At 41.2% G+C, this 18036-nt stretch overlaps 1 protein-coding gene across 1 annotated transcript in view; it reads left to right on the top strand.

Annotated features, from left to right (window-relative positions):
* The window catches only part of ERICH6B (glutamate rich 6B), a 120680-nt gene extending 103097 nt beyond the window's left edge, over window positions 1-17583 (top strand). The window contains exons 8-9 of the mRNA XM_082245331.1: window positions 2893-3121; window positions 17149-17583. Coding sequence (XP_082101457.1) covers window positions 2893-3121; window positions 17149-17514 — 595 coding nt within the window. The 3' untranslated portion in view covers window positions 17515-17583. The remainder of the gene's footprint in view (window positions 1-2892; window positions 3122-17148) is intronic.
* The last annotated feature ends 453 nt before the right edge of the window (window positions 17584-18036 follow it).

The following is an 18036-nucleotide window of genomic DNA, read 5'->3' as shown; positions in this document are numbered from 1 at the left end:
CTACCTGTTACTATGGTGACGTGTCTAGCAAAGGTCGAGTCTCTGTAATGATGCCACTGTTGCTATGGTGACCCCTCTAGAAAAACTCAGGTTTTTGTAGTGATGACACTACTACTCCCTGTTGCTATGGTGACATGTCTCGAAAAACTCAGGCCTTTATAGTGATGACACTACTACTCCTTGTTGCTATGGTGACATGTCTAGAAAATGTCAGGCCTCTGTGATAAGGACACTGCTTCTGCCTGTTGCTATGGTGACCCCACTAGGCAGGGCCAGGCCTCTGTAGTGATGACACTGCTACTCCTGTTAGGGTGACAAGTCCTTTGTTGCTCTAAAAAAGCACTATGAAAACGCATGTGTTTTCAATGAAAATCCTGTTCATCTATAGTGGTTATTCTGTCACAAAACCCTCATGTTTTTTTTCCAGGGTTGCAGAAAAATCTTATAATTTTAAGTGGTGGCACTGCTATGCCCTGTTGTTATAGTGACAGGTCTCACAATGGTCAAGGTCTCTGTAGTGGTCCCACTGTTGATGCTTGTTGTTATGGTGAGCCCTCTTGAAAAGGCCAGGACATTGCTACTCCCTGTTGCTATGGTGACATATCTGAAAATGTCAGGCCTCTGATGAGGACACTGCTACTGCCGGTTGCTATGGTGACCCCACTAGAAGAGGCCAGGCCTATGTAGTGATGTCACTGCTACTCCCTGTTGCTATGGTAACATGTAGAAGTGTTCAGGCCTTTGTAATGATAAAATTGGCTTTTTTCTGCTAAGAACTGGTTTCATTAATAAAACCTTTTGTTCTCTTGGATTTTGGTACTCTCATTAAAATATACAGTATATACATGGAGTCTCACTCTGGTTTTTTCTGGCTGGGTTTTTTCCCCTTTTCTTGGGAATATCTACATTTTGTGGAGTGCTGTCACATATCGGAGCTGGTGTGCCCAGTGATAATTTGATTGACCCATTGAAATTCTTTGTGTGTCCAGCACCTCGCTTTTACTTGTATTTAATTATAATAGCTGGCGGTGTGGATTCCTCCACCCATGCAATTTACAGTGTATGAGGGAGTTGATTGATTTCTTTCATTCATCCCAGGGTGGAAATGTTTATTATTAAAGAAGTGATCCTAGCCGAGGTAGGGCATCAAAAGTTGTATGTACATAACCTCCAGAAATTGAAATCTGGCCCATGACTATTTCTAGCGATCAAATAAAAAAATTATTGAAATTCTTTATATATTTTTGCCGAATAGAACCCTCCTCAACAAAGCCAATCATACTGATATTTTCTATCCTGCTCCTTATCTACACTCTTAGGCAATGCCAGGACAAGGTCATCCATTGCACAAGCTGAGCCCGGAAAGGGATGGGGCTAATAGCAATGTAAACAGCACACTGTTACAAAATGTATGTAGTGATTGTACATGCACATTCTGCCTTCACCCCTTCCACCCCGTCCTGGCCCAGCAAGTCAACAATACCAGCTCACATACACTATATTGTCAAAAGTATTGTGACACCTGCCTTTACATGCACATGAACTGTAATGGCTTCTTAGTTCAAGTCCGTAGGGTTCAATATTAAGTTTGCAGCTATAACAGCTTCAACTCTTCTGGAAAGGCTGTCTACAACGTTTAGGTGTGTGTCTATGGGAATGTTTGATCATTCTTCCAGAAGCACATTTGTGAGGTCAGGCACTCATGATGGACAAGAAGGCCTGGCTCGCAGTCTCCACTCTAATTCATCCCAAAGGTGTTTTATCGGGTTGGGCTCAGAACTCTTTGCAGGACAGTCAAGCTCCTCCCCCCAAAACTCACTCATCCAAGTCTTTATGGACCTTGCTTTGTGCACTGGTCCAAATCATTTGGTGAAGGGGATTATGGTGTGGGGTTGTTTTTCAGGAGTTGAGCTTGGCCCCTTAGTTCCAGTGAAGGGAACTCTTAAGGCGTCAGCATACCAAGACATTTTGGACAATTTCATTCTCCCAACTTTGTGGGAACAGTTTGGGGATAGCCCCTTCCTGTTCCAACATGACTGAGCACCAGTGAACAAAGTAAGGTCCATAAAGACATGGATGAGCGCATTTGGGGTGGAGGAACTTGACTGGACTGCACAACCTGATAGAACACCTTTGGGATGAATCAGAGTGGAGGCTGTGAGCCAGGCCTTCTCATCCACAACAGTTCCTGACCTCACAAAAGCGCTTCTATAAAAATGGTCAAACATTCCCATAGACACACTCCTAAACCTTGTGGAGGTTTAGGAGTGCAAAGGCTTGGCCAACTCAATATTGAAACCTACAGTATAAGACTGGGATGTTATTAAAGTTCATGTGCGTGTAAAGGCAGGCGTCCCAATACTTTTACAATATAGTGTATTTCATATAACAGAATCGGCAGTGACATGGGATTGACCACAACATCATCAGTTTGACACTAGTCTAAAGCTTGGGATGGGATCTGTGTTTAGGTGAGGCACTGATTGGCTGACTTAGCCTGAATGTTACCTTTTCACACATGATCCACCATCACACTTCTATTCAAGCTTTACCAATTGGACAGAGACTGGAGATGCTGATAGGTGAGTTTTAGGTGGTTTAGACAGAAATCTAAGTTGTCTTTATCATATGCTCATTTCATCATGTAAATAATCAATTTTAGAATATTTAATGCTGCAATTTTCTTAAATAGCTGTAATTTAGATTGTCTGATAAACCTGCTTGAATACACAATGAAACCACAACGTAACATGAGAAATAACCGCCTTTTGTACCCTTAGCAATTTTGAGGACAATGTGATGTTGCAGATTTCTGTTTTTCCCTGCACTATTGTTTATAATTATTTCATTTTTATTACTGTATTTTATTCATTTGTGATTTTTACATGAAAGGGTTGTGCTGGATCCATGTGGAGGTTTATATTTGGATGAAAATGGAACACAGCAGAAACAGTGGGCATGGTGGGATTCCAGCCAGCACGTGCGCGCTCCCCCCTTTCAGCCAATCACCCTGAAGCTCAATTCCAACATTGAAGTAAAAATGTTGACCCAGGATCGCATTTTTCTGACATACACAAGACAGAAGGAGAAAGTAACATTCAATGTTGGGTCTAAACTCATGGTATGTAAAAACATAATTTCATAGGAGTATAATGTGGAGTTGGTTTGGAGAAACTGAGACTACTTTGTGAGGTGCAGGGTATTAGTAGAAACCTGGACTGCGATTTCTCCCCTACTGAAAATGCCTGGTCACTCCGCTAATCCAATAATGTCAATATTTTCAAACTCATTGGCCATTAAGTTAGGTGAAAACCTGACCTGAATGACATATAATTTGCTGAAGCACTGCATATGATAAACAGTTTTTAAAAAATATATTACAGTTTTCACCTTTTTTTTATCATTCTTTGTTACATCTTAGTGCTGCTGGGTTCTGTCTACCTTTTTGAAACAATTTCTTCTCTACCCGCATGCCTTTCAGTAACAACTGTATGGTATTTTTCAGGGTTGGTTTCCTAAAACACTAAAAATACTGGAAAATGCCCTTCATGGCTATTTTTTTGCTATTCGGCCCTACTATTTTTTTGCTATTCGGCACTTAACGCTACTTTACCTGGCAATTGTGTTGTTGTACAACACTGTACGAAAATGCAATTTTTATAATGTTTTTCACACAAATAGAGCTTTCTTTTGGTTTATATTTGATCACCACTGGGTTTGTTATTATATAAAAGAAAAAAGAGCAAAAATTTTGAAGAAAACCCAATATTTTTTACTTTCTGCTGTAAAACACGTCCTATAAAAAAATTAAAAAGTCAAATTTCTTCATAAATTTAGGCCAAAAATTATTCTGCTACATGTCTTTGGTAAAAAAAAAAAAAAAGCAAATCCCAATAAGTGGATATTTATTGGTTTGTGTGAAAGGTATAGTGTCTACAAACTATGGAACATATACTGGATTTTTTTTTTTGTTTTTTTAATATTAGTAATGGCGATGATCAGTGGGACTGTGATAGTGCAAAGGGAACTCTGACAATAACTGGCACTGACATCTCCAGTGACACTAATACAGTAATCAGTGCTAATACTTTACACTGTCACTATACTAATGACACTGGCTGGGAAGGGATTACCATCTAGGGGCAATCAAAGAAACGGTGTGCCTAAAATGTGTAATGTGTGCTGATTTTACTAAGAGATCTGACTGTTTTATCTCCATGCTTCACAGGGAGAAAAAAACGGTCACATCTCTGCTCCACGTACAGAGCCCTGTGTTGTTAGTAAACACAGGGCTCTGTACTGTCATTCGCTAAGCTGATCAGCAGGTCCGAGGCATAAATCATTGCCCTGGGCCTGCTAAGCAACTTGTGCTGTAGCAAATTACAGCACAGATCAGGCGGTGGGCATGCGTGCCCCCTACCCAGAAATACTGACTCACGTATGTGTACGTGATTCAGCGCAGCAGGGCCACCCTGCCGCAGTAAAAGTGCACCTGTGCCTGGACTATGAACATTACAATCTTAACATACTGTATTTCTTAATGTATACAGTGCTTTGCGAAAGTATTCGGCCCCCTTGAACTTTGTGACCTTTTGCCACATTTCAGGCTTCAAACATAAAGATATAAAACTGTAATTTTTTGTGAAGAATCAACAACAAGTGGGACACAATCATGAAGTGGAACGAAATTTATTGGATATTTCAAACTTTGTTAACAAATAAAAAACTGAAAAATTGGGAGTGCAAAATTATTCAGCCCCTTTACTTTCAGTGCAGCAAACTCTCTCCAGAAGTTCAGTGAGGATCTCTGAATAATCCAATGTTGACCTAAATGAGTAATGATGATAAATAGAATCCACCTGTGTGTAATCAAGTCTCCGTATAAATGCACCTGCACTGTGATAGTCTCAGAGGTCCATTTTAAGCGCAGAGAGCATCATGAAGAACAAGGAACACACCAGGCAGGTCCGAGATACTGTTGTGGAGAAGTTTAAAGCCGGATTTGGATACAAAAAGATTTCCCAAGCTTTAAACATCCCAAGGAGAACTGTGCAAGCGATAATATTGAAATGGAAGGAGTATCAGACCACTGCAAATCTACGAAGACCTGGCCGTCCCTCTAAACTTTCAGCTCATACAAGGAGAAGACTGATCAGAGATGCAGCCAAGAGGCCCATGATCACTCTGGATGAACTGCAGAGATCTACAGCTGAGGTGGGAGACTCTGTCCATAGGACAACAATCAGTCGTATACTGCACAAATCTGGCCTTTATGGAAGAGTGGCAAGAAGAAACCAATTTCTTAAAGATATCCATAAAAAGTGTCGTTTAAAGTTTGCCACAAGCCACCTGGGAGACACACCAAACATGTGGAAGAAGGTGCTCTGGTCAGATGAAACCAAAATCAAACTTTTTGGCAACAATGCAAAACGTTATGTTTGGCATAAAAGCAACACAGCTCATCACCCTGAACACACCATCCCCACTGTCAAACATGGTGGTAGCAGCATCATGGTTTGGGCCTGCTTTTCTTCAGCAGGGACAGGGAAGATGGTTAAAATTGATGGGAAGATGGATGGAGCCAAATACAGGACCATTCTGGAAGAAAACCTGATGGAGTCTGCAAAAGACCTGAGACTGGGACGGAGATTTGTCTTCCAACAAGACAATGATCCAAAACATAAAGCAAAATCTACAATGGAATGGTTCCCAAATAAACATATCCAGGTGTTAGAATGGCCAAGTCAAAGTCCAGACCTGAATCCAATCGAGAATCTGTGGAAAGAACTGAAAACTGCTGTTCACAAACGCTCTCCATCCAACCTCACTGAGCTTGAGTTGTTTTGCAAGGAGGAATGGGCAAAAATTTCAGTCTCTCAATGTGCAAAACTGATAGAGACATACCCCAAGCGACTTACAGCTGAAATCGCAGCAAAAGGTGGCGCTACAAAGTATTAACTTAAGGGGGCTGAATAATTTTGCACGCCCAATTTTTCAGTTTTTTTTATTTGTTAAAAAAGTTTAAAATATCCAATAAATTTCGTTCCACTTCATGATTGTGTCCCACTTGTTGTTGATTCTTCACAAAAAATTACAGTTTTATATCTTTATGTTTGAAGCCTGAAATGTGGCAAAAGGTCGCAAAGTTCAAGGGGGCCGAATACTTTCGCAAGGCACTGTATCTAAACCTAAAAATGTAAAATATTGCAGATCTAGTCCTTGGCGTGGTGGCTGCATAAGTTTTCATTTTTTCTTTTTTTTCTCACATGATAATCCTGCAAATAACACATTTCTTGTCCTTGGATGGCTATTATGTTATCTGTTTGGGGAGCTATAATTGTCACCCTAGGCTGCTCTTCTGATATGGACTACAAATGTGTCCGTATTTCTTTATCTCCATTACATGGGGGGTGGGCAAGGCAATTGGTAGTTTACAGAAGATCGCTAGAAGGGAAGATGTTCTTCAGCGCAGCCCACTGAAAATGACAAGGACACTGCATTTCTGGCATGATTAACAGGTATTTTCTGTATTTGCTAAAAATGTTTTTAGCTTAAATAAAAAGGAAAACTTAGGGCTCGTTTACATTTACTTCAAAACATGGCGTTTGACACGCTTTTTTAAAGTGCTCTAAACGCCAATCAGAGCATCTGTCACTAAATAAAATGATTACCTTACAAACCTATATAAGCATATACATATTGTATGTGCCAATCATGCACCGTGCAATAAATCCAAAGTAGGTGTGAATGAGTTCATACAAATAGATAACAAATGACAACATATTGTGAAGAGCATTATCCAATAAATAGTGCATCCATGAATCACTTTTGACATACAGTGCTTCTTCTTTTTCAATAATTTTTATTGAGAGTTTTATGCAGAAACATCAGAACAATGACAAAGAATACCATTTAGGGGCAAGGCTATTACTGCAACAAGCTGTAACTTTCCCCAATGCAAACAAAAAAGAAACAGTGGTTACCCACACAACTGTCGAACAGAAACACATAAGATAGGCTACACAAGCGTAAAATTCCTGAGCGGGTGCATGCAGCAACATGCCCCCATGAGGGAGCCCCAGTGATAAGTAGAAAAGTGCAAAAGAAACGAAGAAGAAAGGAAAAGAGAGAAAGAAGAAGTAGTAGAAAGGGAAAAGAGTGGACCCAACTCAGCGCCCCGCCCCATGGACCGCCCTCAAGCCGGCCCTGTCAGATAGTTGAGCCATGGCTTCCATACTTTATCAAATTTGCGCAGCTTGTCGTCCAGTTGTGCCGACAGCCGTTCATTCACCATGATAATTTATGCCTCAGCTGCTCAAACGGAACAACAGGAGACCTCCAGGACCTGGCAATAGTAATTTTTGCTGCAGTAAAAATAAAAGTAATAAGCCTCCTCTGTGCCTTCATGGCCGCATCTACCTTCTGACCCAATAGGGCCTGCTGTGGAGATTTAATTAGGTTAACCTGTGTCAGGGTGTACACAAAGTTGTACACCCTAATCCAAAAACGTCGCACTTTGGGGCATTGCCACCAAACGTGGAACATAGTACCCTCCTGGCCGCAACCCTGAAAACACAGAGGAGATGCTCCTGGAATGAAGGAGGCAATTCTAGCTGGCACCATATACCAGCGTAACAGGACTTTATAGTTAGCTTCTATAATGGAAGTGTTGATCAAAGACCTGGAGGCCTCCTGAGCCATGACATGCCAGTCCACCAGCTCAAAGGTGTCCTGGATATCGGCCTCCCAACGAACCATATAAGGAAGTTTAATAGGCGAGTCAGATAACACATTATAAATCATGGAGATGTAACTGCGTAGCTTATCATATTTGCGGCATAAATATTCCACGGGCGTCATTGTGGTCAGGTCTGAGAGGCGAGATAGTGTACGTACATAATGGTCAATTTGAGTGTACCTAAAATATTCAGACTGAGGCAAATCATATTTGTCAACCAGCTGCTGCCTTTTAAGGAAACCCCTATGATCACAGAGGTCCGCTATGCGGATCAGGCCTTTGTTCGTCCACCATTGAAAGGATCTGGGGGAGAGGCCCGGGGGGAACCCGCTATTATTCAGAATGGGTGCCATGGGGGCGTGAGGAGACCGGAAGGCATAAGTCCTGGATAACCGATCCCAGACTGCTAAAGAGTGGGATAAAGCCGGGCAGAGAATAGTAGGGCAATCTTTGGGCGATAACCACATAATTTGGGAGACCTCCCCTCCCGGTATTGAACTGGCCTCCAAGTGCAACAGTGCTTCTTCAAAAAAAAAAAGAAGACGCACTGCATTTCAAAAGTGATTCACGGATGCTCTTATTTATTGGATAATACTCTTCACAATACGTTGTCATTTGTTATCTATTTGTATGAACTCATTCACACCTACTTTGGATTTATTGCACTGTGCATGATTGGTACATATGTATATGCTTATATATTTATTATTAGCTGTCTGAGTTTGAATATGCTTTTGTAAATTGATTAGCACTTTTATTTTTATTCTCACCTTCCATTATATTCAGAATAGCGCACCACCTTCACATGAATAACTAATCTTATATTCACGGTTTAAGTACCGTACTTGATTTTGGTGGTAGCAGCAGTTCACATTTTTTTAGTCATTACATCTTCACCCCTGGCCTTTTCCCATCAGCCAGCATAGCAGCGCACTAGTGTCCCTATATTTTACCTTACAAACCTGTTCACACTGTTCCATTTGCTTTGCTTCAAAAATTACCCTCTGTCACTTTTTATCTTGCTTGCTTTAGCGCTTCTTAAAAGCCCCCATACAAGTCTATCAGAGCTCTCCTTAACCACACCTGCAGTGGTACAAGAGCTTTATTTCAGCAATAACTTTGCTTTAAAATTATCAATACTTCTCCTTTTGAAAAAAACTGAAAACCAAAGCACACGGGGCATTTGCCAAGCTTCATTAAAGCTTTAATAAAGCATCAAAAACACATAAAAAAGCATGTTGAAGTAGTAGGCGCATTATGTGTGTGTTATATTCGAAGTAAGTGTAAATGAGCCCAAATGCAGTCACACATCTGTGGACTGTAAGCTGCAATTTGATGTAGGGGTATGGAAGCCCCAAACCCTTTTCCTAGCGAAAAAAGGTGACAAACACAGATTTTAACAATAAGCGACAATGGGTTAAAGAATCTTACCTTTTCCAAGTGAGCAGAAAACGGAGAACTGGAGGTAAGGAGAGCACAGCAATTAGGAGTATTTGTGCATCTCCTGAAAAAGATACAGAGAAAAGATTTTTGACATCTAATTTATTTATTTTTTATTTAAGATTAAGTGTGTGTAGACCAAACCATCACCTCCATAAGAGGGGGCAACCTTTTGATGTGAGGAAGGCTTTTTAGCAGCTCCAGAGGGCTTAGAGAGGGAAGGTTTGCCATGGCTAGAAGGACCCTCAGTAAATGATAATTGCATCTGGGAGGGGCACATGGGTGAGAATTGCACAGCAGGAAATACATAATGCAGAGGGAAGTGGATTGTGGGGTCTGAAACCTCTCCCATCGGTAGCTGTCTCAATGTATTAATTGGGGAACCTGCCAAAGAGAAACTGGCCCTCGTAGGGCATATGCACAAAAAGTAAAGACATTTTGGAGATGTGACAAATCAGGTTCCCCACGGCACCCACGCAGGATACAAAAGTTGCATCTTTGTGTAAAGATTTTGGTTGTATATTTCATCATGAATTTCTCCAGCACAGTAAGATAAAGTTTAGGAAATAGCTAAAATGAAAGGAGCGGGTTGTAGGACCGGTTCTGCTAGTAAAGGAGATTTTTAGAAGAGTCTCCAAGTGCCTAGCCACTGAGTCTTTAAAGGATTGGGTTCCCTCAATAGAGATGATAGTGTCTGTCAACATTAAGTGCAAGAATGGCCTGGTCCACTGTGAGGACAGACTATTTATTGCTAAATTCTGAGTCAATTTAATACTAAGGCTTCAAAATGATCAATAGGGGGAAATAATCTCTCCAAATTTGGCCAATCATTAAATAAGGCCTCATTCAGTCAGGTGCTGGCACCTGACTTGCGTACGTGGCCATTTTTTTTCATCCACCCCAAGCTGCATGCAGACAGCCTATGGAAGTGGATGCAAACGAGGGTGCACAGACACAGCCACGTGTCAAAGTTTGACATGCACACAGGAGCAGGTCCGCAAACCAGAACACTGTTGCAGGGATTTACTAAAACCGGTGCACACAGAATCTGGTGGAGCTGTGCATCATAACCAATCAGCGCTAGTTTCAGCTTGTTCAATTAAGCTTTGACAAAAAGGCCCCTTTCACACATACGGTCCGTTCAGTTCATCAGTTCAGTCACGTCAAAATGTATCAGTTTTTCATCCGTTTTTCATCCATTTTCATCCGTTTTTCATCCGTTTTCATAAATTTTTCATCCGTTTTTCATCCATTTTTCATCCGTTTTTTTTTACATCCACTATCAATGCAAAAACCGTTTGTCCGTTTACATCCGTTTTTCGTACGATCAATTTTTTTGACGGATGAAAAATAGGGCATTCATCCGTTCCAAAAAACGGACATTGACGGAAGCGGATGAAAACGGATGTTAATGGATGATCATCCGTTTTTACATAGAGATGCATTGATGTCCGTTTTTCATCCGTCAACAGATGAATGAAAAACGGACCGTATGTGTGAAAGGGGCCTTAGACCTAGAAGCTGATTGGTTACTATGTACAGCTGCACCAGATTCTGCATGCACCTGGTTTAGCAATTCTCCTCCTATGTGTCTGCATTCACACTGCAAAATGCGCATTGCTTTGATCAATAAATCAACAGTAGCCAGCATACGGCAAGAGAGTAAGAAAATAATTGGCTTTAATATTGAAGGAGAGAAATATCAAGACATCTGGCAGAAAATGCACATACCAGTTGGTTTGTGTCACAGCGGGTGCGTCATGCAATTCTATAGTTTTGGTAAAATTATATTCTGGGGAGTCAACGCCGTATCAAGCTTGTAGGTCAGACGTTGTGGCTGTGAATTCAGCCTTAGTCAAACAAGTTGCATGCAGTGTGCCTGTAAGGGAGCTGGAGTTATGGGGTCTGAGCAGTGTTATCAACCAGCTGCAGGCATCAACCCAGTACCGTTTTTTAGAGCCGGCGGTCAGCTTTCAGCAGATAACAACCGATGCAGCTCAGCAGCCGCTCGGCCATTATCCCAGTGAGCGGGGATGTCCCCCCCCCCTCCCCCGGGATGTCCCCCCCCCTCCCCCTGCCTTCCGCGGCTCTGCCCGGTTCTCCCGTCCCAGCAGGAGACCTGAGAAACCAACCGGCATGTCCGCTGGCTGGTCGGAGTCCCGAACGAAGCCGGATTCATGTCACAATGTCACTTCCAGTTTACTCAGCTGCCAATGGTGCCGATTTAAAAAAACTGTCAGTATTCACAAATGCCGATTTCGGCATTTTGAATACTTTGAAGTGCAGTGGAGGGGTCTGGGGTTTTTTAGATCCCCAATTCCTCCATAAAGAGTACCTGTCACTGCCTATTACTGTCACAAGGGATGTTTACATTCCTTGTGATAGCAATAAAAGGGATCAGATTTTTTTTTTTTTTTTTTTATAACAGTGTCAAAAATAAAAAAAAAAAAACATAGGAAAAAAAAAACATTTTAAAGCGCCCCCGTTGGCATAAGCTCGCACACTAAAGAAAACGCATACGTATGTCTTGCCCGCAAATGAAAACGGTGTTCAAATTACACATGTGAGATATTGCCACAATGGTCAGAGCAAGAGCAACCATTCTAGAAAAAGAGCTGCTCTGTAACTCTAAACTAGTAACCGTTAAAATTTTTCAAAGCACTGCCTATATATATTTTTAAGTACCGTTGTATGACGCCATTCCACGAGTGTGCGTAATCTTAAACCTAACATGTTAGGTATCAATTTACTCGGCATGACATCATCTTTCACGATATACAAACAAATTGGGCTAACTTTACTGTTTAGTTGTTTTAATTCAGTGAAATTTATTTTTCCAAAAACATTGCGTTTTAAAAACCGCTGCGCAAATACTGCATGACAAAAAATATTGCAACGACCACAATTTTTTTCTCAAGAGTCTTTGCTAAAAAAAAAAAATATATATATATATATATATATATATATATATATATATATATATAATGTTTGGGGGTTCTAAGTAATTTTCTAGCAAAATATACTGATTTTTACTTGTACAACATGTGTCAGAAAAAGGCTTGGTCCTTAAGTGGTTAAGGCAAAAAACATATTTCATATTTTATTTTCAATATAGTAAGTAGTTCAAGGATGGAATTAGAATGGGCAGGCACGCACAAGTTCCTAACTCTCATAGTGACACTGACAACTCACCAACATGACGTGTCCCCTTCCTGAGTCACAGTGACAGTCTCTCTCCACACCAGCTGTAGAGACAGCACTGACTGTCCCGCTCCTGGCTTGCCTTGATCTTGTCCTGCAGACCCGCACATGAGGCTCCAGCCACTCTGCTTGGCTCCCTTGCACAATGACATCACATGACACGCTCAGGCACTGACTCCGCCAAACCCGCCCCCCATATGCACCGCCTGAAAAAACTGTAGTAGGCGTCATAGCCATATTTTTTTACTGGAAACCTTTTACTGTCACTGGCATTTACTGGCAGGAAAAAGGTGCCCATTTTTTACTGGCTGCCAGTAAAAATACTGATGGTTGGCAACACTGGGTCTGAGCAGTGACAGTGTTGGACCTTGCTCCAAACCGAGGGAACGACTTTTAACTTAAGAGAAACCTGACATTTCCTTTGGGCCTGCAACAAATTTACAGCCATCTGCCCATTGTGTTGCAACTCCTGAATGCCTGAAATTCCACATTGCTAAGTGAAGATATTCCCCTGCAGAATACTCATGGAATGGACATGGATTAAGGAAGTTCGGCATGACAGGTATAAAGGGGCCACAGTAACCCAAGCAATAACAGAGTTCCAATGCTGTTTCCTTTGGAAGTTAGGCAACAGGCAAAATGAACAGCAGCAGTATCGCAAATTAACAACTTGTGCTGACAGCAGAAAATGGCGTCCGGACGTACACAGCTAAGAGTCTTATAAGCACTACGTCAGTAGCTGGAAAGGAACTACTTGTTGGGAGGTGAAAAAGAGCCCCCAAATTCAATGGGTGAATGCTATAACGACATTATCAATCAGGCCGAATAGTGAGAAAATACAGTTAGTGTAATACACTAAGACTTCAAGTTCACTTACACCTGTAGCCTTGTGAAGCTCTTATGTGCATAAGGCTGCAGCATGTCTTATAGAATAAGAATGTAGTGTAAACTACAGAGCAATCATCCTTGGGCATACTCTGAGAAGGGTCTTCAGGGTCTGGGTTTCATAGGAATGGACCATGGACCTTGACATGGACCTGCATAGCACACTGTGTCTAATTAAACTCATTGAACCACCAGGTGAGCACTGAATGCAGGATCCAGTGCCTTAAGCAAAAATTACAGGCCAGCCCACAACTGCAGGGTCCAAATACTGTTTCTAAGGTGTGCTTGAGTGTCCCTGATCTGGAAATTGCTCATGAGCCATGAAGGCAGTAAGCAAGCAGTATACAGTTGATAGGCCCTAACAATCCAGAATCATATCGTCCAATATCATTGCTCACTTCAGATGTGAAGCTATTAGCAAAAGCCTTAGCCACTAGCCTGGCGAAAGTAATTTCCAAGATTGTACACCCAGATCAGTCTGTTTTTTTCCAAACAGATCCACCGCTATAAATTTTAGACGTTTATTCCTTAATCTGCAGGTTCCGTCCAATAATTTAGGTAACAGAGCTATATTGTTGCTTGATGCGGCAAAAGCTTTTGATAGTATAGAGCGGAATTTCTTATGGTACTGTTTATAGAGATTTGGATTTGGACCCCAGTTTGTACGTTGGATACAGGTCCTTTTTGATGCTCAGGTGGCTCCGGTTCAAGTGAACGGACATGCATCCGCCCCTTTTTTATTACGAGGAACAAGGCAGGGGTGCCCATTATCACCCCTCCTGTTTGCTCTGGCTCTTGAGTCTTTGACTGCTGCTATTCGTCAGTCATCAAACATTGCTAAGTTCCACAGAACCTTAGGAGAGGAAAAGATTGCTTTATATGCTGATGACACCTACTATTACTGGGCGATAACTCATCCCCCCTAGTAGCAGTGATGTCCCTAATTACCACATATAGCTCCTTTTCAGGTTTCACAATAAATTGGGACAAGTCGGTTCTCCTACCGTTAGACCATCTGGTGGCTAATCTGCCAAGTTTGGCGTACCAAATAGCTGGAGTATTTACATTCAAATATTTAGGCGTGCATGTCGCACTACAAGTGACTGAGTATGTAGAGAGGAATCTAGATCCACTGCTCAAGCGCCTTAAACAAACTAGAAAAATATGGAGCAAGCTGCCTTTAACGGTAGTTGGTAGGCCCAATCTGGTAAAGATGGTTTGATGCCACAATTGTTGTATCTTCTACATAACTATTGAGTTGCTTCAGAGATTCTTCTAGCAGGTAGACATTCTTTATAGGGACCTTATCTGGGGATACAAACACCCATGGATTAGATTGGGAATCCTACAGTTGTCTAAGGATGGAGGGGGGTTAACTGTTCCCAATGCTAGACTGTATTATCTAGTATCACAATTACAGCATCTACATGGCTTGAGTGTCATAGACCTTGAGTACCCTATACAAAAAATTGTACTTTCCCAGCTTCCGGTAGTACCACCAGTGCAATTAATAGTATCTCATCAATTTTATAGCAAAGGTTATTTCTCCACATTTCACCTAATTCATAAAGATTGGACAACTCACCGTGCATGAGGGATATACCTAATATTTGCCCATATGGAATAACCCACAATTAGGTAGTGAAGCTTGAAAACTTTGATTCATGGTTGCGAAGCTTGAAAACTTTGACTCATGTAAAAGGGCTGGTATTGTGTTTCTTCATCAGCTTTTTGATAATGAGGTTCTACAAACATTTAACAAACTGGCAGAGAAATACCATCAGTCTAATAAATATTTTTTTCAGTATTTGCAGCTACGGCATGCTCTGCAGAGTCAAGCAGCGACTTTTTCATTAAAATATAATCCTTTCTCAATTTTAACTTATGCAGTATCTATCAGATGTTCCAAACAGGGACTTATTGGTAACATATATTCCTCCCTACAAACAATAGCTAGCGCTAGAACACAGGTTGGTAGTGAGTGGTGTAGGGACCTGGAGAGTCTTAGTGATGACGAATGGGAGCAAGCTCTGGAGAATTTGACCAGAGTCTCCTTATCCTCCTCACAGTGTCTGACCCAGTTATTTATTATTCACAGATCTCATTACACTCCACTAAAGTTACATTCTTGGGGTAAAGCAGCTACACCAAATTGTCCAAGGTGCACTACTGCCACGGGAACACTTATACACATGCTGTCCTAAATTGCAATCGATATTGGGAGTATATATATGATATTTTAAATACTTTATGCTCTACACATGTCCATTCTGACCCAAAAATAGCTTTGCTAGGGATGGTATTGAAAGCTACTCTTCCACCTGAAATGCATGTGATGTGTCTATGTATATACAGTAGCTCGCAAACTCATATTGCAGAAATACATATCAAACTCCCCGCCAACAACTGCCCAATGGTCTGATGCCATCAATCTTAATTTATGAAGGGAGGAATTGACATACAAACATAGGAAATGCCCCCAAAAATGTCAGAAAATTTGGTCTCGATGGCTAGACTCCACTTTATCTACGCACTCTGGTGTGTTTACTGATGAGGCTGTGGAAAGTTAGCAGTGGGATAGGTTTTTGTTCTGGGATAATTGTTTCTATAAGCCACCATGTCTCTAAATTTAGTATATTTGCATGTCTTATAATGTTACCAAATTTTATATATGAAGAATGTAATTGTTAATCTATTGTCATGTCAAAAGGTCTCAAGTAACATTGACTGTACAATATGGAAGTTACATAATCCATTTGATTTTTTTTGCGTGTGTGCGTATTTCCGCATGTTTAGTGGGAATGTTTTGTCTGTTTTGGCTTTGTTGTAATCTGTAAAAATCTTTTTTTTATTTTTTTATTTCAATAAGACCCCGTTCAGACAGGGGCGATGCGACTTGGTGAGGCGACCTGTGAAGTCGCGGTGCACAGCGTGCACCGCGACCTCAGGGCGACATGCACAGACTTCATATCATTAAAGTCAATGCAGGTCGCCCCAAAGTAGTACAGGACCCTTTTTCTAAGTCGGAGCGACTTGTGTCGCTCCTATTAGAACGGGTCCTGTGCTAATCAATGGCAGGCGACCCACCGCGACTTGTCAGGCGACCAAGTCGCCTGACAAGTCGCGCTAGTGTGAATGGGGTCTTAAAATTACTTGATTTAAAAAACAAAAAACAAACAGTTGATAGAAGTGTCAGTCGAAGGAGGTAGTTAAATCTGGTGAAAAGATAGTAGCAACATTTTATACAAGAGGAGAAGGTTTCCATCACTTCAGGACACTAGCAAAAAAACTGAACCTTCACGGAGTTCTATGGGGACACTAAGGGTGGACCCCAGCTAAGCTTTTGTCAGTGTTCAAACACCTGAAGGTAGCGGGTGGCATATAATCCGTGATCTATGAATCTATGCCTGTGTCCTGTACTGTCTGATTAACTTTTTTTTTTTTTTTTTTGTCTACAGGTTACAAACAAAATAAAAATAACTTTTACAAGACAATATTGCCAAAAGAAAAATACCTAGTTTGTAATGTATTGTTTGTTATCTTTAACTATACAAAAAAGGTAAAAATATGAATGATACACAGTGCACTTCAACAACATGCATGCTTTGCAGCGCACTACAATGCGCAATAACACAATACTGTGCGTTGCACTGCATTAACAAAAATGCTGCAGGTGCAATTTTTAGTCCATTATCGTAAATTGCCAGCCTATTCAAATGAACAGACTGCCTTAACAATATGCGTGCTAATGTGCTGCCATAGTGTGAATGGGCCCTTATGGCTGATAAGCAAACATTGATATGTAAAACCAACAATTCAAAAAAATTTCCAGCCGCTACAGTTTCACATACATTGCCATTGTGTTTTTGTTCTTCCTCTTGCAGTTAAAAGACCCTGACAGCCTCTCCCAGCTGATGTCAAGGACTGCTGACGCTGAGTGCTACCTCTGTTCAAAACATCTTGAAATCAGCATTCTTTTGAATAACATCAGAGACTTATTAAGGATCTCACACAGTTCCCATAGCACTATAAAGACAATGCAAGAGTATGTAAAGCAGCTGCAGAAGTCACTTGACTACATTACTGGACTTGCTAACAAACTGTCAGATTCTGCTGAAAAGCCAAAAAATAAATCAATACAACAAAATGTGACCACTGTGAAGGAAAAGCCTCACAGGACACCATCGCTGAAAACTGAATATAAGGTTGTAGAAAATAAAAAAGGCAGACGAAAAGGCAATGGAATGTAGAATGTAATAACCAAAAAGGACACATTGCTTAGTTTTATATGTCCAATCACATTTCATCATTGCTTTAAAGTTCACTGAGTGATCATTCTTATAATTGTCATGGTAAACACATATCTTACCAAAATTCATAAGCTACATCAACTTGGAATTTACCTAATTGTATTGTCTGTTGTGTACTAAGCCAAATGATATACTTTAAAGTAGTGATCTACCGATACAGTATATCGAGGGCCGATATGCACTTTCCCCCGATATATCGGAATCGACCACCAAGGTGTCCGATATTGCCGATATTTCGGAAAGTGCTTGTACCAGGGTAATGCCTGCAGCTAGAGGCATCATCCTGGTATCGGCATCCATAGCCGACGGTCGGCTGTCTTGTAATGACAACTGATGCTGCTGAGAAGTCGCTCAGCTGCACGGCCGCCGAGACCCGGGCAACCAGCCTGCACGGCCGCTGAAGACCCGATCAAAGCCACATTCGGCTCTGATCGGGTCTCCATGTAAAAACCAGGAAGTGAT

Source organism: Pelophylax lessonae (assembly GCF_965119305.1).
Source record: "Pelophylax lessonae genome assembly, chromosome: 2".
In the NCBI taxonomy this organism is placed as follows: domain Eukaryota; kingdom Metazoa; phylum Chordata; class Amphibia; order Anura; family Ranidae; genus Pelophylax; species Pelophylax lessonae.
This window is presented reverse-complemented; position numbering and strand designations above follow the sequence as displayed.